This window comes from Ostrea edulis, chromosome 6 (genome assembly GCF_947568905.1).
Source record: "Ostrea edulis chromosome 6, xbOstEdul1.1, whole genome shotgun sequence".
NCBI classification, from domain to species: Eukaryota; Metazoa; Mollusca; class Bivalvia; order Ostreida; family Ostreidae; genus Ostrea; species Ostrea edulis.
In genome coordinates this window covers 50,035,808-50,063,756 of record NC_079169.1, presented here as the reverse complement: position 1 = coordinate 50,063,756, position 27,949 = coordinate 50,035,808, and the positions used below count along the sequence as shown (strand labels likewise).

Below are 27,949 nucleotides of genomic sequence, written 5' to 3'. Positions count from 1 at the left end.
TGTTTGTTTGTTTTGGGTTTTTTAGGATGGAGGGGAACATCAAAGAGAATATCCGAGATAGTGATCGGTATCAACCATTTTATGAGTTTACAGTTGCAAGTCAAAACCTTGGTGATGCTTGTTTTAAACTTCCTGGACGCTGCGAGTTAAAGGGACGCTTCAGTCGCTTAAGGACAAGACAGCGAACGTATCTGCCGAACAAGGTAAGCAACAAATTTCCCCTCTTTTTTCTGAAACTGATAGAATGGGGTGTGATTTTAAACATGTAATATCAGCTGGATTTTTTGTTTATAGATAACAATATCTGTCAACACATGATGCACTTTCTCAAATTGTATGGGACATTTGAACTTCGGGAATATTAGTAGATGGTTTTCCTTGGAAGGATTGATTAACGTATTTAATAAAGTTTTATTTGCCGGAAACATTTCAAGAAATAACTTTCAATCAGCTTACCAAATTGATATGATAACATGGCATGTTATACGTTTACAAGATGAGTATGAAAAAAAAATATGGATACTTTTAAAAAATACCTATTCATGCTCGCGGGTCTAGAGGAGGTTCGGGAGGGGGCGGACACACTCACTCACTCACTCGCACGTACACACACGCGCGCACACACACCCTGGAATTTGCAGATTACATATATGTACCATCAGGATTTATGGGGGAAAAGTTATTGCATTTATGTGTTAAGTAATGAGGACGGAACCAAATTACAGAATTATCATAAAATAATCATGTTCAGTGTACTATATGGATATATTGGAATTTCTACGTTGGGCATACTATTTTTTAAGAATCATTTTATCATTTGCTTCGCAAAAACACTTTGTTCTGCAGAATTATATCCCATTACCCTTAACGTACCAGGCTTGATGCATATTGACGACACATGGACCTACAATTCAAAACAATAAACTTAATTATATATATATATTAAAAACCATATTAGTTAATTTTATTTCCTTGGGAATAATAGCCACTTAAAAATAGAATATTATTGAATGCAATGGGATATTATCTGAAATATGGACAATATCCCTAACCTGTCAGAATGAACGATAGGGAGGGATTGAATGCAAGATACTTGTAAAATAGGCTTTGATATAAAAACATGAAGGTTTCTAAATGGTTTGTTTTACATAGCGTTGATACTCAATAAATGTTGCGGCCGAGTTTGACAATATCCTCAATCAGTCTTGGTTTTATTCATACTCGATTTTAGCCATAGATTAGGATTTAGGGTATCAGTAGTGACACTTTTCACTATTTTGCCAACAGCAAACTTCTGGACAATGTGAACCTTAGGCTGACGGTATTGTATGTTACTGGATTGCAATAAAGTTATTGGCTTTTATACATGATGGACTGTCACTACTTCGTTCATAATTAGAATTTGACCGAAAACGATATTGTTAAATAATTTATCAGGAGGGGGACTTTAGAAAATCTTTTCTAAATAAATTCACGAACAACTGTACCATAAAACATCAGCACACGAAGAAAAATTTACATTGAGGAATTCATATCAGGTGCCATTTGTCTCGGGGGTGTAGTTGAAAATTCAGCTTAAATTGCAGTATATGTCAGGTAGGTATTTCAACCCAAGACACAGTTTTGTACTGTTTTAATTATCATTGGTCAATAGCGCTATGGTGTTCATTTGAAGAGGTATGTTTTGTTTTCCTTGCCCAAAGTTCGATACCCCCTGAAAAAAACAACCTGGATCCGCGCATGATACTTACACAGAATTACGATGAAAAATGAGGTGGCGGCATTAAAATGATTCATTGAAACAGTAGCGCAAAGGACGCTAATTGTCATGAATGTCCAAACCCTTAGAACATAATCAATAGCTACTTTCAGTGACATACATGCTTCACTTGTCTGCAGTCACTTTAACTTCGCAGCCACGTAACTGTACATTCCTATCTGTGAAATTTTCGAAGTTTTCATTCAGGGTTAAAGGGGAATAGACACAATTTGAACTGAAAATTTTCAAGTTCTATTTTTCTATTGTAAATGATTACAATGCTTAACTATGGTATTTCTAATGGTCAGCAAAACTTTAAATGTCAGTTGTCGAGTTATACCAGTGAGTTACAGCACTCACAATTCTTTGTTATGTAAACAAGGTTCGTGCCATGTTTTTGTTTACATATAGATTCCTTAATAGAAAATACTATGTTTAAAACAAAATCAGATGTGAAAAACACTAGAAACTGTTTAACTGTTTTCAGAATTAACTAGCAAACTGATAAAATCGGCTTTAAGGCCAGATGATATAAACAAATTTTTCTACCTTTAGCACTGAAGAGTTCCCATGGTAAAAAATATTTTGGTTGGTTTTGGTTTTCTCATTTATAGTTGTTTGGAACTCTTCTGTGTTTTAAGAGCAAGAAAGGGGGTCAGTAAACAATTGTGGTGCCAGAATCATTCAAGAGGAGAAAATCAGGAAAAATTATTAGTAAAAAACGTCATCAAAGGTTACAGAATGCTAAGAAAGGTTATGCATTATCCCTTGGACGTAAGATAGTGAATGTTTATGCCAATAACAACGTGATGATCGAGGAGAAGTTGGATGAATCAAGGAAAAATTGTTCGTCTGGTGATAATTCACAAGAATGCCTAGGAAATGAAGACACGTATCCATCTGATGCATCAGAGAGTGAGGAATCGGAAGAAGAGCATGAGGAGATGATTTGTTGGAGAAGTGGGAGACGAGTTGTGGAACTTGGAATTCTAGTGGACAATTTGGAAAAAGGTTGTGCTGTGTGTGGTAAACCACTAGATTTAACAACGCATAAGACTTTGGGAGGACGAAAAACGGTATGGACTAGGATCATTGTTATATATAAGATGCCAACAGGAAGCATGCAGTCATCTTTCTCCTGTTTCTACTGGGAAACATTATAATGCAGAACCTAACGTAAAATGGCACATCAAAGAGATCCTGTATTAGACATTTCTTTATTTTTTTTCCAGAGATGAATAGCAAAGGAAAACCAAGAGTGACCAACCCCCCCCCCCCCCCCAAAAAAAAAAACCCCAGTAAAATCATAAATGCCATTGTAAATTATTTTCAGAAGTTGTAAAATTTTACTCTTATATTATTGGAGATAACTCTTCTTTGTCGTGAGAAAATCAGCCAATGTGATATTTACAATTTTGCTTCTACTCAGAAAATTCACCCCGTATGGTATATGATTTTTAAGTTTATATTAAACTTTAAACATTAAGTCAACATATTATGAAGTTTATTTTAATTTGTAAACCTTTACTGAGGGCGCAATGTCCATATTGGTAATTTTATTGAAGCAGCAATTGATCTTTTCCAAGTGTAAAATTTGTAATGCATTAATATTTTATATGTTATGTTGTAAATCTAATATCAGTACACTCTGTTCTCCCTGACAACCATTTTTTGAGATATAAAAAAGGAAAGCAGATGAATAATAAACTAATTTACCATGATAACTATTGTTTTGTACTTGTTTTGGAAATATGGAAAATATTTCACTCTCCAAGTCAAAGAGGAAAAGAATTCACTTTTATAAAACTTTTATAAAAGAATGACATCATATAAAGTCTTGTTTGTAAAGATAACAAAGAATTGTGATCTCTGTATCTCTCTTGTAACTCTACAATCTCTGCTGGCCATTAGGAATACCTCAGCTAAGCATTGTAAACATTACAAATGGAAAAATGGAATTTGAAACTTTTCGACTCAGATCGTTTCTCCAGCTATCCCAGATTACCATTGTTTTGTATTTGGCTTGCATAAAACGGTCCAAGACGAAGAAATTCAAGCGAGTGGGGTGGGATCAAAAAAGTTTTCTTATGATTATAAATTTGCTAATGATTTTAAAAAGACCGAAATGGATTCTATAAATGAACTATCTTAACTACAGTTGTTTTTATATTAATAGGTAACCTTCAGCTTGCGGTATTATATGTAGTTTTATAATAGTGACTATATGTATATGTAACTAGCTTGCTGTACTGGTACATTGTACAGGTGTACAGTGTATATGCTTTACAGTAATTCACATTGTACAGGTGTATATGCTTGACAGTAATTCACATTGTTAGCCCGGTTGAACTGACACAAAACGACAATTTATAGAAAGTCTTGCAATAACTCACATTGGTTATTCAAGGTTTTAAATAATCCTAGTAGCCAGGATTCGTCTCTGAAATACTCCGAAACATCGACACCATAGGTTTGACATGTATAGGCACATGTATGATATGTGTAATGGAATGTAATTGGTTTTGAAAATGTAATTAGGAGTGTTTTACAAATACGAGATTGAAACTATTCTTTCCATTGCCTACTGAAACGCTGAATTTGAGAATGCGTGCAAGGGTTTCAGTCAGTATTGGAAAGTGATATAAGGAATTGTGACTTGTTTATGAGGTCGATCTTTGGTTTTATTGCATCAACCACAGACATTGATTTCAATCGATATGGCGGGTTTTTTTGGTTTTTTTTGACAATTGTTGGAATATATTAGGGTGACATTTTTATTTCAATATTCGGATGTGAATTGTTTCCCCCACTGGAATAAGTTCTTTTTTGTCGCTGAACAGAAATAAAATTCAATTCGTATACACTATATATATATATATATATATATATATAGGAATGGAATTTTTCTCTTCCTGCGGAAAGAAGTGAACATTTATTATTTTCCATAAAATTAAAAATAATCATCTGCAGTAAATGAGATTAACTAACAATTGAGAATTTTTAAATCCATAAATCCTCATTCTTCAAGAAAAAGATATATCTAAACAGAAGTAACATCGTTCATTCAGAAGTTGAAAAATTACGTCGACATTCACACGCTCTGCCAAGCAACGAGGAAACGCTACACGGTGTCGAAAAACCACTCTAGAATGTATTTATCTAATCGTCCCTACTTCTCTACTGTATAATGGAAAAACTTCAGTACTCGTCAAATTTTCTGTAAGGCTATAACAAAGATCACTGCTTCCCTATGGAACTATTCGATCTACTGTTCCACACAAGAAGATATTGTCATTTTTTATATCTTTGGAAAGCGACGAAAATCGTGAAAAAAATTAGAGCTGCCATTTAGTGTTTACCAATGAAGTAGATAAAACACGTGTATCAAACAGGTATCATATCAAAGACGTGTGTCAAACAAATAACCCCGTGGGGATTCGGGTTAGAATAGGTCCTCGTTACCCTTGCGTGTCGTAAGAGAGGACTAAATGGAGCGGTCCTTCGGATGAAACCGCAAAAACCAAGGTCCCGTGTCACGGTAAATGCGGTGTGTTAAAGATCCCTCCCTGCCCAAAGGCCATAAGCGCCGAGTGCAGGCCTACATTTTGCAGCCCTTCACTGACAATGGTGACGTCTCCATATAATTGAAAAGTTATGGAGAGGGACGTTAAACAATATACAATCAATCAATCAAACAGGTTATATCAAATATGCTTATCAAACAGGTAATATACATTACATTTATGAGTGTAAAACAAGAGATAATCTTGCCACTTTGTTTAAGAAGTCACGACTTCAGTTCAAATCCAGATTTTGTCACAGATGTAGAACATCAGACCAGATGCAAGCCGTACGTAGATTTGGCTAATTATCTGAAGTCCACTCCCGGAAGTAGACATTTCACTACTGTGGACGTATTCAATTCCACGGAGTCATAATTTCGCGGGTTATAATTTTTGGTTTGGTTTCCGCTGAGTTGCATGTAGCTTACATAAAATTAACTGTATTCATTCTGTCCGCTGGTATTCCGTGGGGATAGGATAGGTAGAATAGGTCCTCAGTACCCCTTGATTGTCGCAAAAGGCGACTAAATGGGGCGGTCAATCGGATGAAACCGCAAAAACCGAGGCCCCGTGTCACAGCAGGTGTGGCACGATAAAGATTCCTTTCTGCTCAAAGGCCATTTTACAGCCCTTCACCGGCAATGGTGGCGTCTCCATATGAGTGAAAAAGTCTGGAGAGGGACGTTAAACAATATACAATTAATCAATCTGTCCGCTGGTATGAAATCACGGGGATTTATGTGACCGTGTATTTAGCGGAAATAAATACCGCTCGAAAAATGTATGATTACAGTATATTATCGTATACCAGTCTGATTGTCATCTTGACGAGCACGTGATATGTACGGGTGCATCACAGCACGTGCTCCCGTATTTCAGCCGTACATGACAGTTGTTGAATTATGATAGAAATAATTCGTACTGTATTGATTGTGAGCTTGAAATGTTTTGTAAACATTTATTACTCGTATAATATTCCAGTATTTTGCAACAGTCATTACATCAAAATAACACAGGTCTCCGTAGTCACAGAGATAAGGTCTACCTCAACTGTATTGCATATCGGATAGAATAACCTACTTTTGAATCAACTGTAATTAATTATTTTAATTAGATATTCCGTACACTCAATGCATCTCTTTTCTGTTGAGTACTTTTTGTTCTTAACATAGTTCGGGAATGAAGGCGATTAAGATCTTATAAGCCCCCAAAACAGATAATTATCGGAACGTTTAAATATTTGATAGAGGACGCTGCGAAATGCCTGTAATTTTCGTGCCACAATCCCCGTCCTATTCGGGCAGTCTATTCGAAATACACGCACAGGGGAATATCCAACATGATATTAAAGTTTGAAGTGATCATATTTCAAGCAATTTATTTCTAAAGTGAAATATAATCTGAATTTATTGCAAGCCTTACACAGAAAAAAAGAAGAATTTTTAAATTGTTGTATTGTTGTTGAAAAAGAGCCGTTGTACCGACATGATGATGTACAGGAGCGTACTACGACACCATTGAAACTGTTCCGCCCTCGATAAGATCCGTTCCACCTTCGGTAAGAACCGTTCCGCCCTCGGTAAGAACAGTTCCGTTCCCACATCAAGATGTTCCGTTCAAACCGTTCAGCGTATGTAAAATAAAAGTAATTACATGTGGAAAGCTCGCAATTCAACCAAATTTGCTTGAAATCATGAAATAAAATATTTATATTTTGGGTTTGGTAATAAAATGCTTTATTGCATCATTTAATTATTTGTTGAGTGTAATGGAGGACTGGTGTGGTGATTGTTTTACGTCTTTATCAGCATGTGTATTACGTGCTTCATTGAATTATTAATTACATTTTACGCCCAAAGTAATTTATTCGGATGAAAACAAAATCCCAACAAATAATTCTATTTAAGCTTACGATTAAAAATAAATGTGAAAGGATGAGGATGATGTTACAGACAAATGAAGTGCTGAATTATTCACATGTTATCGTATTTTCATCATTATTGCCAAGGACTCCCTTGTTTGCTAGGCAGGTGCGCTTTAATCAATCTACACCTCATTCAACAAAATGGTATTTATGTTTTCTCTATTGAAATACCACGCAGTAGGTAGTTTGCCATAAAATGCAATTTGTACAGATTTACCAAATTTTGCTGTGGGGCTTTGTTAGAAAAAAATGTTTGAAGTCATTTGAAAGAACTTACGATTTTACTTTCGTGTCAGATACATGTAACTTACGATTTTACTTTCGTGTCAGATACATGTAACTTACGATTTTACTTTCGTTTCAGGTCCAGAAAGATGACCCTTTATACATTCATTGGCGTTTTACTAGTTCTACACAATCAATTTGGTAATAAAGAATACTTCATAAATACATGTTTTAAAAATTCCCAGTAATTTTCATTGAAAACGAATAAAGCGTTCAGAATGGTGCAACCTTGCTTGTCAGTGTAAATGTACCTGTTCGCCATTTTACTTGATTGACAAGAGACTGTGGTTCTTATACCTTATAAAAGACAAAGCTAAAGGTGAAGGTCAAGCTTATTCACGTTTGCACTTGACCGTGATCAAGGATACAAGTTTTTACAAGCATATTTGTTTCGTTAAGTTATTACTGTAATTAGGAAATTGATTTGTTGTTGAATTCAGTTGTTGACGTTCTTATCAGGAAACACCTTGTCATCCACCACCACCGAAGAATATACCACCATGGAATCCACCACCGAAGAATATACCACCATGGAATCCACCACCATGGAATCCACCTCATCGCCCAGTACAACGACAGAGCCTCCCACATCTACCGAAGGAATAACTCAAACAACGCTAGGGACAACGACGACAGATACTCCGTCAACCACGACACACAGTACATTGACAACGACAGAAATTTCATCAACGATGGCAAGCGGAACAGAAACAACTTCGGTGCCATTGACGACTACAATAACTGTGCCTGACTCTACAACCTCAACTAGTGTGTCAACAACTGCAACAACACTCTATAACGAAATAACAACTTCATCTGAAACCACCACAAGCCAAACGCCACCTACATCATTAGACACAACAACCACATCAGGTATGGCGTCAGACACAACAACCACAACAGGTATGACGTCAGACACAACAACCGCTGTCAGCATCACAACGACATCGACGTCTACAACTTCATCTGAAACCACCACAAGCCAAACGCCACCTACATCATCAGACACAACAACCACATCAGGTATGGCGTCAGACACAACAACCACAGCAGGTATGACGTCAGACACAACAACCGCTGTCAGCATCACAACGACATCGACGCCTGCAGCTATGACTACAACAATGGGAACAAGTACAGACTTATCGGTTACAACATCATCTGTAGCTTCAGAAAATAGTCAAACAACAACCACGGGAGATAACCAGACGACAACAGCAGCCCCGACGTCTACATCGGAAATAAGCAGCACAACAATATCCATAACATCCAGTGATAACCCAACTACAACACAAATGGACTCCACAACCATCACAATCGAGGGTGATAACCAGACCACCGCAGTGACTAGCAGTGCATCTACTACGTCAGACGTGTCGACTTCCTCAACTCCGCCAGACACAACCACGGACTCTGGTAGGTTTTAACGAAGGAGTATGATAGGATCTGATAGGTTTTAACGACGGATTCTGGTAGGTTTTAACGACGAACTCTAGTAGGTTTTAACGACAGACTCTGGTAAGTTTTAACTACAGACTCTGATAAGTGTTAACGACGGACTCTGATAGATTTTAACGACAGACTCTGGTAAGTTTTAACTACAGACTCTGATAAGTTTTAACGACGGGCTCTGATAGGTTTTAACGAGGGGCTCTGGTGGGTTTTAACTACAGACTCTGGTAAGCTTTGATGGGTTTTAACGACAGATTCGTGTAGGTTTTAACGATAGACTCTGGTAGGTTTTAACGACGGGCTCTGATAGGTTTTACCGACAGACTCTGGTAAGTTTTAACTACAGACTCTGATAAGTTTTAACGACGGACTCTGATAGGTTTTAACGAGAGGCTCTGATGGGTTTTAACTACAAACTCTGGTAAGCTCTGATGGGTTTTAACGACATATTCTTGTAGGTTTTAACGATGGACTCTGGTAGGTTTTAACGACGGGCTCAGGTAGGTTTTTACGTCAGACTCTGGTAGGTTTTAACGACGGACTTTGATAGGTTTTACAAGTAACAACAAGCTCTGGTAAGTTTAATCGACGGAATCTAGAAGATTTTAAGAACGGGCTTCGGTAGATTTTAAAAACGGCCTCTGGTACATGAAGATTTTAATGACGGATGCAGTCAACTTTAACAACGGACTCTGGTAGTCTTTAGCGACGGACTGTATTAGATTTTGACATCGGACTTAGGTACGTTTTTTTACGTGTATTTTTATTGAGTAGACAGTGCTTGTTACACTCGAACAATCAGTAATACCGTGAACATATTTGTAAGGGCCCAATAAAAAAAATCTTCATTTTTCAATGCATCGCATTTAGTATGCAAAAACTTGAATAGATTAATGGAGAGGATGAATAAATTCTACACTGCAAAATCGAATATGGATAAAATAGGACAACGTTATCGAACGTGTATTGACATGTTTTACACTGGTTAGAAGAAACTAACTTCCATGCTGCCTTCGTTTGCAAGATACTGGGTATGTGCAAAATCGTACACTATTGGCGATAAACAATCTACAACAACAGTGCTAGTGCAAAAAAGCGCTAAAATAACATTAAGTCTAATATAGATTCGTCCCCTCTATATCAGTGTATATGGAACTTGGTGTATGATTTATTCTGCAATATTTTGATTTCTTAAAGTGGGCGTTCCCAGCAATGTGACTGTGAGTCCTTCAGTGGCCGCTGTCCTAGGGATGTCAATGGACAACACTAGCCAAGAACCTCACATGGTCTGTGTGTTTGCTGATCCAGGGGGAATGTTATTCTTCCTGGTCAAGTGGTATATCAACAACAACCTGCTGACGACCACCAACTACGGTGCAGTGACGTATAATAACGTCAACACTACAGCGGCGCTGCGGCCCAATCACTGGACATCAAATTATTCCATGAACATGAATGTAAAGGATTATTGCTACTTATGTACCTGTGATAGTACTAACATACATATGTAACATACTGTAAAATCACTATATAATATATTGTGACATCACTAAAATAGCATATTGTAGTGTAGCGGACATTGCAAGAGGGAACGTATACTGCCTCGCTAGTAAGCTAGCTTTTCTAATGATGTGGCAGAGTCTTTCTCTTGATCATGCAAGTTAAGCAATGGCAAGCGTGATCAGCACTTCGCTGGGTGACCGTTACGGGTTACAAATTGGTGACAGTATAGTGACTTTGATGTTTGGTGGGATACCTGCTTCAGGTAGAGTACGGACGTGGATTCGTTCGGGAAGACGGTTGTTGTCGTCGTGAACGGCGGACGCCGTTGCTGAGCAGGTGCGGAACACTCGATGAGAACTCGCACTAATAATAGCTTCGAGACGACGCTTTCCCAAGTGTGTGTGTGTGGGGGGGGGGGGGGGGGGGTGTAGTGGACAGTGCAAGAAGGAACTTATACTGCCTCGCTGGTGATCTACCTTTTTTAGTGATGTGGTAGAGTATCTCTCTTCATCACCTTATTAAGCAATGGCGAACGTGATCAGCACATGGCTGGGTGACCGCTACACGTTACAGGAGTATCACTAATATTACGCACGATATCTATTACATATATTAGGTACAATAAAATACTAATATCACATTATATACATTATAGCATACACAAATATTACTACTAATGCATACTACACTATCATCAATACATGTATATCACCAACATCACATTCTGTAACATCACTAAAAATTCTGGTATGTTCTTACCAAGTTGTTTACAAGGTGTGGTTAAATTCTGCCTCGATAGAAAGTTTCTTTCAATGGAAATTTGTTTTACCCGTAACAAGTTAAATTCACACTTTTTAATATCAACATCAGAATACCAAACGCAGTGATTGCGATTTCTTTCTGATAAGTTCCAATTGATAATGGTCATATTTTAATACAATGCAACACGTTATTCGTTGACTATTTTTGTACCTTATGCCAAGTTGTGAATATTTTAGGTGAATTGCTCTGTCAGTGCCCAATACTTGGTGGACAGTGGTCAAGGCCCAGAATCTCGAAGTCCAAGCTTCTTCGCTGGAGTTACGGTAAAAGGATATTTATACTCGCGTAACAGTTTCCGGTCAAGAATTAGGTCAAACGAAATACATTCTGTAATACATCAGATAATTCGTACAAATATCCATCGCATCATATGAAGCACGGTTGTGTTTCTTATGCATATTCAAATGAAATGTACGTATGTATGTATTTTATACAGAAAATATAATCATTGGTAAATTTAAAGTTGTTTACATCAGATAAGCGAATCGACCCTGAGTATCAATGAGGGGGAGACAACCCAGATAACGCTCACAAGCAGTGTACCGGTGGGCTGTTCTGCATCACTTACAGACGCTGAGAAAGAGACTCAATGCAAGGCTAATTTGCATATCATCACGAGTGAATGGAGCTGGTGCTGGAATGGCGTTAAATACCTGAGCACGGCCTTCCCTGACAACGGTTGTCACGTGTCCATTCCCTATAAGTATTGGGACCAGGCTGTGATCCTTAATGTCACTGGTTATGTAGATGCCGTGAAGAACTGGTGGGGGCGATATTCCAGCATCAAGTTCAAATCCACTACCAATCCTAGTGACGCATCTAACACATGGAACAATATGAATATCGATCACACGGTGTCTGTAAGTACTACGGTAGAGGGCGCTGTCATTTTATCATCTCACTTGTCGTATTGCGCAGCCAGCCATTGCAACTTACTTAATGGTGAAAACAATGGCATCTTTAAATACATATGCCTCAGCCGTTTACTAAATCCTCAAGCCTTACAACTGGAAGCTATGGACTTTATATTAAGGATGCTTGTTTCTTATCTATATGTCAGTGATGAGAGGGAATCCTAGTATCTCACACCTATTCAAACTAAAACACTGAATGGAAACAATCGTAGTGAATGAAGGGGGATCAAAATACGTAGTATGTCTTTTTCAATCTTTAAGTTTGAGGTATTATTAGATTTCAGATTTACAAAACAGATTTGAGTATTTCAATTCTTTATTCAAAACACAGAATTTTATAATTGCAACTGATTTTACTGTTTCGTTTGACCAATAAAACACGTAATCATGGTTAGGACGAGGCAGTTCAAGTGTTTGGTGTTTACAAGAGAAACGTAAACTTGCATGACTCATTTTGGGCGACCACAGATACTCAAAAACTGGTCCCCACAATTGCTTTTACTGAAATATCACGAGCTTTGCGTGAAACACTCTGTAACCAACCTCTCGATTAATCTGTTCACACGAAGCTGTGAGAAAATTATCTTGTTTTCCAGTCCTTCAGAAGGATACTTTATGAATTGAATTCGTGAGTATGGGCTGTGATCATTAACAGAACGGTTGATTGTAATGTTACAATCCAGGCGGTTTTGGTGTTTAACACTCAGCTCGATTTCTGTCTTAAAAAACTCAATGTGGGGTGTGACTGATTGTGTGTGTTCAAATGTGTGTGAGTGTATTTTATGTATGTGTACGGCACATTTGTGAATATATGCGCCTTGTGTGTGTATGTTCATATGTGTGTAAGTATGTTCTGTGTGTGTTTTCCATACTAGACATGTGTAGTAGTTGGGCATTCTGCCACTACTATTGATATGTTCTTTTTACTTCGCGTTGTGTTTTTTTTTAAATGATGATAAGTGTTATATAAAGTATTCAACCCTTTAGATATTTCCAGGTAAGTTTGAGTCCGCCTAGAGTGAGGCTAGCAATAAAATAATAAATAAATAAAGTTTTAAACCTTTAATAAAGTTCAACAATTGTATGATAAATACCAAAATAATAATCCCGGGGAATGAATGTGGCTTGAGAGAAAAATATAACTAAATAGGAAAAATAAAGAAACAATAATCAAAAATACAGGGTGAGGCAACTCCTGATATTTACCTTGTTGCAAGGAATGGCTCAGCAGAAGCCCCGAGCACGGTTGTGCTGGGGTTTAAATTCTATTCTTAACAAAAGAATGAAAGTAAAAGTTACCTGTAAAGTGATTTGATAATAAATCTAGAAGTAACCAATGAGAAGTTTTGTAATAAAATACGTTTGAAAATAAAAGATAACGCTCTTCCTGTTTCATGAAATAAACAACTCGAATACGAAGATAGGAATTTACGTAGACAAGTAAGTAGAAATGAAATGGAGATAATATAGACCGATACTACCACACATGTATATGTGCTCCGTGTGTGTGTATGTGTGCGACATTTAGGTATGTGTGTTTCTTGTGTGTGTTCTATGTAAGTGTGTCTGACTGTATGTCCCATGTGTAGATATATTTCGCATCACAGATGTGGTGCTTCTGTTGTCTATTCTATACCTCGTCAGAAGTTACATATACTACCAAACAGTTTCTAGAATTACGGACACGCCTCTTTCATGATTTAATTGAATTTCATGATGATGACATCATTATCAACATTTTCTCTGAACAAGCATTTCATGTTACTTCCAATGATTATTTCAGGTCACAGTGTGGGACACCAGCTCATACACTTCGGGAGGAGGGATATGTGGGGGATACAACGACCCTCATATGGTAACGTTTGACAGAAGATACTGGGAAAATCAGAGAGTGGGAGAATTCGTTATGTACCAGCACAAAACCAAACCTTTAGCGGTAAGATATCTAGTTCCTATGATTGCTGTGAAGTCATGCATGACATAGAAGTGAAAAATGAATCTTTATCACTTATAATGCCTGATACATACTGACCACAAAATGAAAGGAGTAAAATGCAATCTAATTAAAATTAGATCCTTTGATCCACTCACGTATATCGCTACATAATGTAGCGATATACGTGAGCGGATCAAAGGATCTAATTTTAATTAGATTGAGTAAAATGAGACAGAGGAGAATGACATTTAGAATGCATATTTCTACTTTCCTCTCAACTCGTATTGCCTACCACAATGTTCCTCTACGTTTGTGTGTGTGTGTGGGGGGGGGGGGATACAAATAATCTGAATGGGTTGAATTACCTTGTGTCTCAATGCGCATGTGCTCTTTGTATCCTTTCACGGACTTCACGTGGTGTCCCTACGTTCTATATACATTACACTGCCTCCACAAAGTGTTTCCCCAAGTTCTTTATGCATTACGCTGCCTTCACAAGGAGTTTCTCACATTCTGAATACATTGTACGGCCTTCACAGAGTTTCCCAAGTACTGTATACTTTATGTTGTTTTAATTTCTACGATGTCAAATTTTTACGATTTGTTGCAATCTCGATGGTTTCAATTTCACGTTATAGGGCAATTTGCTTTAAAACTTTTTGATTACGAAGGCATGAATTTAATTTTAATGTATTACTTACTATAAATTTCATTTCACAGGAAAACGGTACATCGTGAACATAGCGAGAATAAAACAATTGTTTTAATTTCCCAATCTATAGTACACTACAGACGTTCCCCGCATTATCTATACACTACACGGCCTTCACAAGGCACCCTTTACATTATATGTACATTAGACGGCCTTCACAAGGCGTTCTATACATTATCTACACACTACATGGCCTTCACAAGGCGTTATACACATTATATATACATACACGGCCTTCACAAGGTGTTCTATACATTATCTGTACACTACACGGCCTTCACAAGGTGTTCTATACATTATCTACACACTACATGGCCTTCACAAGGCGTTATACACATTATATATACACTACACGGCCTTCACAAGGTGTTCTATACATTATCTGTACACTACACGGCCTTCACAAGGTATTCTATACATTATCTGTACACTACACGGCCTTCACAAGGCGTTCCCCATCATTTCTAGGGGTTAGACTTGGGCATTACCTATACATTACACGGTCTTCGCAATATCAAGATAATGGTTATACAATATACAGAGTGCAGCATTAAGAATTTCATCCTCAATTAAGTACACAACTCGAGCAAGTTTCTCGCCACTCGTGTCAGTTCCTCGCCACTCATGTCAGTTCCTCCTCTCTTGTGTCAGTTTCCCCAGTCATATCAGTTCCCTTCATTCATGTCAGGAACTGACATGAGTGATGAGGAAACTGACACAAGTTGGGAGGAACTGATATGAATGAGGAGGAGCTGGCATGAGTGAGGAGGAACTGACATGAATGACACAAATGGGGAGGAATTGACACAAGTGGGGAGGTATCATGTCATTTCCTCGCCACTCATACCAATTTCTCTGCCACTTCTATCTGTTTCCTCCTCACTCGTATCAGTTCCTCCTCACTTATGTCAGCTCATCCCCATTCATGTCAGTTCCTCCCCATTTGTGTCAGTTTCCTCCTCACTCATGTCAATTCCTCCTCACTCATGTCAGTTCCTCCCCATTCATGTTAGTTTCCTCCTCACTCATATCAGTTCCTCCTCACTCGTGTCAATTCCTCCTCACTCGTGTCAATTCCTCCTCACTCATGTCAGTTTTCTCATCACTTGTGTCGATTCCTACCCATTCATGTCAATTCTTCCTCTTTCGTGTCAGTTTCCTCCTCACTCATGTCAGTTCCTTCCCACTCTTGTCAATTCTTCATGTTTTCTCCTCACTCGTGATTGTTAGCCAGCCATAAAAAGCACTACTTCTCGTTGATACAGGAGCAAACTGGTCTTTCCTTTGCCTCTACAGTCTACACGGTATACCTCTCTGTCCTTCTCACTTTGGAGACTGTGTTAACAGACCGCATGTGATGTGTCAAACTGGTGTTTAACACTAATAGATTGTACTTTGTACCATTACATATATCTCGCCGTGAATGTAGTCGTGTCAGTAAAATAACTCTTTTCAGAAACCGCACTCATATCAGTAAGTGCGCTTTTGTATCAGTGAGCACACTTGTGTATTCGTGAGTTAGGGTTAAGGTTAACCCTAACCCTAATAACCAATTGGGAATTCCCAAATTATTTTTGATCCGGTGTTGGAAAATCAAATGTTATATATTCACTGAGAACGCATTCTTTTTTTTTTCTTTTTTTCTTTTTTTTACTAGAGTTTGTTTGATATCAACCAATTAATAAGTTGGTAATTATTGAATCAGATAATACAATGATACATATCTAGTCGTTCTTCTGAAACTTACTGATTTATGAATACGCTAGTATGTAGCTTTCCATATTTTTTTCTGTAGGTTCACGCGCTCTATTCGACTTGCTACCCCTGGCGCGCGGCCTGTAACTGTGGGGTGGCCATTCGTTCCGGACAAAACCTGTACGTGGTCCGGACCTGCATAGAGGTATCCCAACAGAACATCAACCTCCTTAGTTACCCATATGAACGATACGACGGCTGTAGCCAAGAGGACGAGATCACAGTAGAAAAAATGGGCACGAATTACAGGGTGAGAAAATAATATGTAATAGAATTAGGTTGGTAATTTGCAATAGAGTTACGTTGGTAATTTGTAATAGAGTTAAGTTGATAATTTGATTGATTGATTGTATATTGTTCAACGTCCCTCTCGAGAATAGTTCACTCATATGGAGACGTCACCACTGCCGGTGAAAGGCTGCAAAAATTCGGCCTATGCTCGGCGCTTACGGCCTTTGAGCAGGGAGGGGTCTTTATCGTGCCACACGTGCTGTGACACTGGACCTCGGATTTTGCGGTCTCCTCCAAAGCCCCCCCCCCCCCCCCCCCCCCCCCACCATTTAGTCGCCTTCTACGACAAGCAAGGGGTACTGAGGACCTATTCTAACCCGGATCCCCACGGGATAGTTGATAATTTGTAATATAATTACGTTGGTAATTTGTTATAGAATTACGTTGATAATTTTCTTCGTAACTCTGGTGATTGTGAAATTACGACTTTATGTTGGGTTTGTTCTCTTGTTATAGATAAATTATTCTCAAAAATGCAATATTCCCTATCTCAAAATCTTGGTATCACTCACAAATGATGATTTTATCTTCGAAGACCAAATAATAATAATTATCATGATGACAAAATGTATTCAAATATAGACACGTGAAAATAATCGATGCAGTAGTTTGATGGATCCACATTTCTTAGACACTCTGTTATTGCTTCCTATACTCTTTAGCAGACCCATGCCTGTGAATTTTTTAAGTTTATGTATTTTGTTTATGAGGAAGAAGCAATATTCATGTAATTGCTGAAAATCGACAAACGAATATGTTTCCATGACAACAGATAAAATGACCTCCCTGTTCCGTTACATTTCAGGTGACCTTGCCGAGTGGTACGGAAGTCTCGTTTTCGTTTAGTACTTATTCCCATTGGATAAACTTCATACAGATCGTAGCGTCCTCGACTGACCTTCATAATACTGAGGGCATATGTGGTTCCTACGATAATGATAATACCAACGACTTTGTTCCAAAAAATAATGCTTCACATACACCTGATGAAAGGGCATTCGCTTTGTCATGGAGGTAAGAAATTCAGAAAATACACGTACAAATAGTTTTCATTTCATATCATTTCTTGACATTTGCATTTCCAATTCTTTACAAATTGTAGTGATAGTCATTTCGTCACGAATGCGTTGCAGTTGTGCACAATGTGCGTATGAATCTGGATAAATTATCAGTACATTTAGTACGTGCATTTTATCGGCTGAGAATTCCGACAAAAATGAAAGAGGAATGTAAATATAATAACTAAATGAATATCGGTTTTGAAACTACATGAGGCTATGAACTGCACCGCTTCACATCGGCTTTCAATGGCTCCCTACTTTTACTGTCTTTGTTTTTATGATTGGTCAATGAAATACACCGTATCCAAATGAAGAAAATAGGTAGATTAGATAAATATTGCATATTAGTTTGAGGAATGATTATATATATATATATATATATATATATATATATACATGTATATCCATGTATATATATGTTGTGCTTCAGATATATTATTTATTCTGCTTCAGGGTTGAAATAGGATCTACAGATAGCCTTTTTAAGAAAAACCCTGACGTCATTTATGGGTCATCGTAAGTAAAATCATTTACAAGCAATGATTTTCTCCTCAACGAATATGCTTTTTATATTTTTATTTTTAAATTACTCAAAATGTCGTTTTCCGGCTAGTTGACTTGTTTTTCTCTGTCAAACTATTGAAGTAATTTAGTAATTGATATGGATGTTCCATCTTGGTAGCTATGCTTCACAAAGAATTATCTTCAATTTCGTATTTTCTCAGAATGTACTCATTTCTTAAGGTCTGGTGGTAGTACACAGCAAACCACGGAACGGTACTGCACATGCTCCTCTTTCTATAATTATAATGATCAATACAACGTGCCATTTGACGCAAATTACGCCAAGTGCAACCTGGAGGCCCCAACGGAGCCTTGTTCGGACCGATCTGGTCAGACTGTTAACGTTTGTTCACTAAGCAGACGCAGGCGAAGCACTAACTCTGATGACATTATGGATGAGATAGAATTTAGCTATGACCCAAATTTCAATGTCAGCGCCGAATTTGAGGTAAGAGAGGAACATGTTATGTTATAGAACATATTCTTTAAAATGTTCTTATTCTACTAACCTCAAATCAAAAGATTTTCATCTAAAAATTTGCGTCTACTATTTAAGGTTGCCGAGTGGCCGTCGGGTAACTGGACCGAGGTAAATGCAACTATTTTCTGCAACCGATCTTTTACTGAGGATATTGCTGTAACAACCTGTATAGAAAAAGTGAACACAAGTGCTGCAGAATACATAGCCAGTTGTGTAGAAGACATCAAGGTACATTTAACATCGGTACTGAAGAATACAGTTTACATGTACATTTCTAAGTTTTAAGAACTTGTGCTCAATCCGTTTATAATAACATCCAGACAATAAAATATGTTCAAATCACATGTACATGTATATCTAATTAACCATTTCCCTAGAAGTATGTTGTTCAAAGTAACTTTACAATTTTCATATCAAGACAATTGTTGTCCACCAATGTACCAAATTTGTTGAAGCATTATCAAAGCAGTATTAGCTTTCATTTTGGTGTGGAGTATTGTGACTTATTATTTCACTGACAGAACAAATTAGGTTTATAAACTTTCGTTATTAATGTTTGTGTTAGAAAACCTATCCAGAGGCTCTGAATGAAGTAAAATTACACTACTGTCTTCCCGTCCAAAAATAAATTTTTATATAATGCCATATATTCCATAGAATGGATATCTTATTTTATAAATATTAATACTAGGATTCTTCCTCTCTTGATAAGAAAGCTACATATGAAGTATCAAATCAGTCCAGCAAAAATACGTTGCATATAGAGCATCTACAACCGCTGCACACATATACAAACCCATCCACCCACACATACATGTAGGAATTGGCCCGTGAATATGTCCACTTGAACTCATGCAATAAATTGAGAGGGGATAATACCCTCAAGTTGTGTATTTTACTGTTGATCCGGTAAAATAAGACTAAACAATGACGAACTAATCTAGTCAATATGGTTTATAAAAACATTAACAGCATTACAGTATAGACTAGACCGATTTTCTAGTTCTGCTTTCAGAGCAAACAACCTGTAGGTCTACTTACATGTATAATCACACATGAAATTTAAATTCAACTTGACACGTGGGTCCTTAGATTGATCACATGATTTACGTGTGATGACATTTTACACTAAACACATGCGAATCAACGTATCAAATGTGTTGTTTTCATAGCGATAAAAAAGCATTGGCAAAACGAAACTATAATATGGCTTCACTTAACAACTCGCGGAAACACCGCGTTTAATGTTGGGGTGTACATGTAAGTATTTTGTTACTCTGTTGCAGATGGTGGGGAATTCTGATTTTATTCAAGCCACGCTGGATACTCTGAAGAAAGAATGCATTACGACGGCCTCCCGAGACTCTAGTTTCAGCAACTCCACGACGGACGGCGGCGGAAGTATTCTTGATCTTCTGAGGTCGCTGGTCTGCCCCAACAACTGTTCCGGTCAAGGTGTCTGTGTCAATGGTAACTGTCACTTTGTAATGTTCTATGCATGCCCTATTAACGATCAATCCTGCACCATTATAATTCCAGTTATTCGGAGGTATCATGTTTGAAGAACACTAATAGGCACTCTGGAATATACTTACTTAAACTCAGTCAAGGGATCACTTCAAGGTCACATGGATTACTTAAAGGTCACAGAGGTCCAATGCAATGAACGGACCGTAATCGTTACTCTTCGGGCTTACGTTTGTCGGTTTGAGAATATTCCATTCTCATGTAATGCGCAATTCGGAAACTGATCCATGTTTAGAAATTTTCGATGCACAAACATTTGCTATATTGTATAATTCACCAGTCAATATGTTTGATTATTGAGTGAACCTTGTATCATATTGAACTACTACAGTAGCAATAATTGTTCTTTACTATTGACGATATCAAAGCTCTGTCATATCAATATACGATTTATTAAATCATTTACAGCCCCAGAATCAGATTTACTAGAAGTATATTATGTTACACATATATATACACTTTGTTGTCTTATTCTTTTATATACTTTATATAGAAACTTGCGATTGTAACACAAATTTCATCGGGGAGGATTGTTCTGTGGAATTATCTCAGCCACCAGGAAATATTTCTATACCCCAACAGGGGGCCTGCGACACGAGCGTGCGCGCGTGTCAGAAAACCAACATCGTGGGCACCTTCTACAGCGAGACCATCTACGCCAAATGCACCTATTTCAAGGTATACAGAAGTTAATCAGAAGCTGTATAAACCCATGTCGAGGCATTTAATCGCATGACGCAGAGACGAAATTAAAGCTAGCTATGGGTATTGCGTGCATACCCATTAATTCAAATTTACGCAATTCAAAATTCCCAGGAGTATTTAAAGTTTCAAATATTTAAGTAATTCCACGGAGTGCTATTGGTAGAATATTTAATGGAGCGTCATCAATTTAGATGTGATACCGATATCATTTACTGACAATTGACATGCAATGTAGTGGATACCAAACCTTAGTATGATTGATGGCTTTCACCTATTCAAGATAGATCAACACATTCTAATCATTTTTCAAGCGCCTTTCCGTGAATATAAACTCGAGGTTAAGGGAATGCATGCGCATGTACAGGTATGCAAAATTACGCAATATCTGACCGCACAATTTGTATCTTGTTTATTAATATTGACATCCATGTTACATTTCAATATTGACTTCAAGTCAGGTCACAATTCTGAAAAATTGAAAGATTTTTATCCATCAATTTATTTCATTGCATTGATACATGTATGCATTATAAGGCATACAATTCACATATTTTCCTCACATTTTTATACGAACCATTTGTTTCTATTCTTAAAGGGGAAGACAACCCAAAAAATGTTTACATGATAAATCATAGGACAAATTATATAATAAAAAATTGTCATACTATATTGTTGATATACGACCTAGATAAGTTTCAGTACTAATTTGAAAACGTTAAAAAATTTAATTCCCGTCATCAATAGAGGCTGCCATGATGTGGAACTCTTTTGTATTGAAGACCACAAAAATCAATCATTTTGACGTCACACTGTCTGTTCCGGTTTTGATGAGATTCTAAGGTCATCAAAGATGTGCATGCGGTAGATTTTACGAATAAATATGATGATGCCTTCTTGTCCAGCTGTTAATTACACTAATGCGAAGGGGTGATGTGAAAAAAGTTTTTTTTCCTCGAAATTCCTGGCTCAACCAAGTCATCTGAAAAGAAAAGACAATGTAAACTGTATATCCATCATTTGCGTAATGACAAGTTGAGGTTCGAGATATTTGTATGAAGAAACGTGTACCGTCTGCCTGGTCTGCGACTCGACTGAACGTCTTCTTTTCTCAATTTGTTCTTGCGAAAGAACGGACTCAAACCTATACGGCTCCAAACTTAACTGTTCGTGACATGTCATGTTTACAGTGCTGCTGATGTAATAAACCGGAACTGACGGTGTGGCATCATGAATGTGATGAAATAATCGAAACCGACGGTGTGACATCATGGATTAAACTTCAATAGCCGCTCTCTTAGCGGCGGGTAATTTGAAATATATGATTGATTTAATCGTTAAACAAGGATTGTTGTTGTTAAAGATTGTCATTTACTATATCAGTTAGTAATACTTTATTCATAAAGGCAACAATGTTGTAGAGGGTTGCCTTTCCCTTTAAAAGAAAATATAATTTCGAGTTTTTAATATTAAGGGAACATCCACCGGAAAAGTGTCATCAAATCACGAGGTATTGGCGGACGTGCAATACAGGCACATAAACCTCATCACAGTCACCATTCCATCGCCACCATCGGCGCGCCGGCGCAGACGTTCCGCCGGAAGTGACGCACACGGATGGAATATTACGTTGAGTTATGATAACACTACTTTTGGCGACGCAGCCGTCATTCTTCTGTTCGATAGCACCACAAAAACCTGTGATACTACAACGTTCATCTGCATCAGCAAGGTATACCCAATATCATCTTACCTCATTTATGGGCGACGCCATATTTACACCACGTGCCCGTCCTCCATTAGGGTGCTGACAACGCAGTATACTGCTTTATTCTAGCGTGTTGCCACGTCTAAAGTTTCCGGTGTTTCCGTAATAAAGCTAAGTAAAGGAAGGAAATCAAGTAAACCACAGTGAGAAATTACGCATTTTCAGAGGTTAATTTGGGGTAGGGGTACTTGATAAAAAAATCTTTCACTCACACCAGCTGTCAGCCTATATAATTACATGTAGAACATTTTAATTTACCTCTCAGATTTTATACTTTGTAGGCTGATACACATGATAAATGATCTGTATAGCTTATTCGGTCCAAGGTCACCAGACAAGATTCATCGTTTGCAACAGATAATAGATGATCGTTTTATCTAACATATTTCATAGTTTTGGAAGGCTATATACTTAAACAATGTACTACACATTACCCCTATATTGCTCAGTAGATCAGAATGTCTTTTGTCAAGGTCATCATCAGATCAGAAAGATTCACACCGTGTGTACTGGATAATCAGACAAGGTTCTGCTTCACTGACTTCATACTTTCACTATGCAGATTTAGTTCCTCGACATGTACAGTGGTGGATCTAGAGGGGATATGGGGATTCTAACCCCCCAACCCCCCTTCGATTGAACATTTTTAACAAGATTGGCCATTGTTTGTCATTCTGGGTCTCCAGCCCCCACCCCCAAGAAAGTTATCTGGATCCGTTTCTTGTGTAATACAGTATAGTGTTATGTTGTGAAAGGAAAATTTGAATATGTTTTACAAAACATATCGCTAAAAATTTTCCAAAGTATGTCGGTCGCTCTGCAGGCCTTTGTCTTGCGACTCGACTTCATGATCATACATGTTTTAATCCCTTCAGTCGAACATTTGAAATTCATACCAATTTGAATTTTAACAATTCCGAACAATGCATAGTAATTTCAAGTGTGGCTCACTTTCAGTGAATTACGCATGGAGTCATTAACGATCAAAGATCTACCAAATAGACATCCTGAACTTGTTTCTTCTCGTTATTCGTCTCCAGGCCCATAGGACTAGTGATTGTATTTCATTTGTTTAATGCAGGGAAAACATATTTCTTTATGTAAAATATTCATTTATATTTCTTTTTATAAATCAATTACAGGTTGCTGTTGCAGAAACAGAATCAGGTAAAAAAAATTCTTACATTTCCTTTGAAATAGAATGAAAACATTTCTTTGTAAGGATTTACTTTATATATTTGTATGTTCAAGATTGTTCACGAAGGCATTTTTCAATGACAAAAAGTCCCCTCTCCCCCAGAAAAGAGAAAGAAATCAAAACACTATACCAAACAATCTGTAAACTAAAACCTTTGCTTTCTTGTTTTAGATGGTGCTTTAAAAGTTATAATCATTCTGATTTCATCTAATAGATGGTAGGTTTAAAAAGTTGTAGTGTAATTTTCTACCCAACTCTTGTCCTGTAGATAACAATGCAGGGATCATCGCCGGAGCTGTAGTCGGGAGCGTGGTCGTCATTGCCGTCATTGTCGGTATTATCATTTACATCACGAAGTACAAAAAGTAAGTTAAATGACAAATACCATCATCTTACTAAACGTATGCAGAGGTTTTTAATTTGCTTAACATTGTCACAACGCACTAGACTCGTATGTGTAACAAATCTAATACTTTTCAACTTCGTACAATAGGATACGGAAAGTAAAGTTGATATAGCTTTACTTTAAGGGGGTGCTACATCGCCATGATCATAATGGCTGACTTCCTCTTAAAACATCAATGGAAATATAGATATCAGCAATATTTGTCAATTTGATATTTAATTACCTAACAGAGTAGCTCAGTACCTTAGCGTGTTGACTGCTGTATATCGTGGTTTCAAGTCCATCAGGGGGTTTCAATTTTTTCTGGGTTGCTTTCTACTAAATCTGCCTTTTTTGACGAAATAAAGTAAAGTTGAAAGTTTTCAATTTCAAAATATTGTTGTATATATCCTCCACTTTTCATCCATATCAAATTTCTCTGGTGTGGTATTCCACCTTAACATTGGTAAAGAGCACACTAGATCGCTGGAAGCTAAAACATTCTCAGCTAAACAATACCTCACCGATGTCAAATTTATTTAGTTCATCTTTACGTTTAATATTTTTATTACATGCACCTGATCCCACCTCTGGTATATACAGGGGTCAGTGTTTGTCCAACTCTCTATTTTGTAATGCTTATAAGACTCATGACATTGATCACTGTTCGGTATCTTCACCTTTCATGCAAGTTTAATTTCGCATTTTAAAGAATTTCAATTTACATTTTAAAGAATTTATGTTTCCTGAAACAAATTATAAAATAAAACAGCAAAGAGAAAAGAAAAAAAGGATATATAATATATATATATATATATATATATATATATATATATATATATATATAAATGACAGCGTGGCGAGAATTCCATCGTCGTGGAAAGCAAGTTTTTTGACTTGACTTGCCTAGATGGTCGAGCGGTCTAGCGCGCTGGTTACATGCTGCTAGATTTGGTTTCGCAGGTCGTGAGTTCAACCCCGGGTAGGGACGGAAGTGGGTATCCAAATAAAGTGAAATTTCCTGTGCTTTTTATATATATATATATATATAATATTAAAAAGCATGATGTCGCAATATTGTTTATTAATGCGAATCTGCATTTAGATATTATTTCTTTTCTTAGGATCAAAGGACGAGTGAGTTCCAGTGAAGTTGACTTGGGGAATCCAAAAGATTCTGTGCCATTAACTCGCCCCTCTTTATAGGAAGGATGTTACAAGCGTAACATGTGCGAATGGTTTAGATCCGTCCAGAAAATCGTAATACCAGCATTCAAATGAATATGCATTAATGTTTTATATCCGTCCACAAAATCATTATTCTAGTATCCAAATTAATATACTTGTATCAGTGTTTTATATCCGTCAAATTTCGTACCAATGATTTTGATTGATATCCGTCCTGAAAATATGTACAAATGTTTTAGATTTGTTTAGAAAAGTAATGTTCAAATATACATGCACCGGTTTTTTAGATTTACAATGTATCTACAAAATGTAATATTTAAATGTACATGTACCAATGTTTTACATGTAAATGTTCAAATGAACATGTACCAATGTTTTATATGTTCAAATGAATATGTACCAATGTTTTTGAGATCCGTTTAGAAAATGTAATATTCACATCAAAATCGCAACTCCTGGGTTCTTTCCAGCAAGCTGAATTTTCAGAAATTCCCGGAAAGAGTGGAGAAATTGCGATTGATTTAAATCAACGGGTATGAATATTTTAGATCCGCCCAGAAAAATGTAGTATTTAAAGATAACTAAAGATATAATCTTAATATGAGAATTAATAATGAGGAAAATAATTATGTTCTGTCTTCATCAAAGACCATGTCATTAACAATAAGTAGAAACTATACCATTTGCAACCATTCATTGAAACAGCCGCATTTGTACGAACAATACATTGATTTCTAAATATGTATGTGATTGTGAGTAATATGTTTTTCTATTAATAGTTTTACACCCAATAAGTTTTTTAACTCGACAACACTCACCAGGTGGCTATTGGTTTTAAAATCTTCATTTTATGTTTGACACATCAGTACACTCATATAATCCAAGGGCTCAAACAAGATTCTGATCAGAGGATTTCTGGCGCCATTGTGTATGTTAATAAAGAACACGTAATTAGAATTACCAGAGCTCCAGGGTTAGCAAACAGCAAACTTGTGTTGTAGTTTAGTTCGTAATCAATTCATATTGAACAATTCGTAATTAACGTATATCTTGAAGTACAGTTCGTAATCAATTTATGTTGAAGTACATTTAGTAAATCATTCAAACTTCAGTAACTTAATAACTAGTTAAGACTCATGACATTTTTAGGGATTCGACAGGGATCTTAGATTTTTCATAGGAATATGTTGGATACCTATTAAGGCATTTCTTTTCGAAATTGATATATTTATTATAATTCAATTTTAAATGCATATTGTTATTTAGACAAGTAAAATCATTTCCCCTGATTCCAAGTACAATCACTATACATAGAATTCGAAGTCTGGGGGAACACAGAAACAAAGGCTGAACACTGTGGTATACGAATCGTTTAAAAGTCATTCCCTGTACTGTAGCACAACAATGTATGTAGTGTGTCTGGTCTTCATGAAAATTACAGATATCCGTGTTTGCTGTGATATTTTATAAATGATAAGATTTCTAATCATTAATGATAGTATTCTTATGTACTTAGGACATATCTGATTTTCATTGTGCCAATATTCTACCGTCTCTGAGCGTGAAACTGTGATAGATTTTTTTTCTACATGTTTATACATCTGTACAATAGATCCATATTAACCTCACTGTTTGCGATTTAAAGCATTTCAAGTTTTCAGTTAAAAAAATATTCAGATCATAAACTTTTGTATGACGTCAGCAAATTAGAAAAATCATTTGAAATGTTGATATGACGAGATAACAACTGGTTATCTTGATCGACATGTTTTTACGAAACAGTACTAAAATACGAAAGTGTGGCGTAAACCACGTGTTACTACTTGAACCTCTCCGAAATACAAAGTTGGAGAGAAGATTCACGTTCCACGTTGGTCTTTGAACGCAAATAGGAGGGCGAATCTCCAGTAAAAAAGTGTTGTCTGGACATTGAAGCAAAGTGAAACACCAATCAACGTCAGCTGAAACCAGAAAATCAAGGACAGGTGACTAGGCGAAAAAAGAACACGTGACTAGGTGACGTCAAGGACTCATGACTAAACAAAATCAAGGATACGTGACTACGATGTTGTTTAAATAATTGCTGACAGAAGGGGGAAATCAATGTTTTTCTTATGAAACAAAATGTGGGGATTGGAAATAAAATGAGTGAATATAAT

At 36.9% G+C, this 27,949-nt stretch overlaps 1 protein-coding gene and 1 long non-coding RNA gene across 2 annotated transcripts; one reads left to right on the top strand and one right to left on the bottom strand.

The window, feature by feature from the left end:
• LOC125645879 (von Willebrand factor D and EGF domain-containing protein-like) lies at positions 1-27,948 on the top strand. The gene is made up of 18 exons (XM_048871821.2): positions 1-203; positions 7,611-7,672; positions 7,991-8,947; positions 10,181-10,440; positions 11,485-11,571; positions 11,785-12,168; positions 14,006-14,158; positions 16,666-16,875; positions 17,722-17,930; positions 18,431-18,493; positions 18,722-18,989; positions 19,098-19,250; positions 20,309-20,492; positions 21,043-21,227; positions 22,726-22,983; positions 24,162-24,186; positions 24,486-24,582; positions 25,727-27,948. The coding sequence occupies exons 2-18, from the start codon at positions 7,621-7,623 to the stop codon at positions 25,806-25,808; spliced, it is 3,627 nt and encodes a 1,208-aa protein (XP_048727778.1). The 5' UTR covers positions 1-203; positions 7,611-7,620; the 3' UTR covers positions 25,809-27,948.
• On the bottom strand, positions 21,969-23,113 carry LOC130046830 (uncharacterized). Its single transcript, XR_008795840.1, has 2 exons — positions 23,005-23,113; positions 21,969-22,233 (listed from the first exon to the last, which is right to left on the bottom strand). It is a non-coding gene; the product is annotated as an uncharacterized LOC130046830 (long non-coding RNA).
• Position 27,949: the final 1 nt, after the last annotated feature.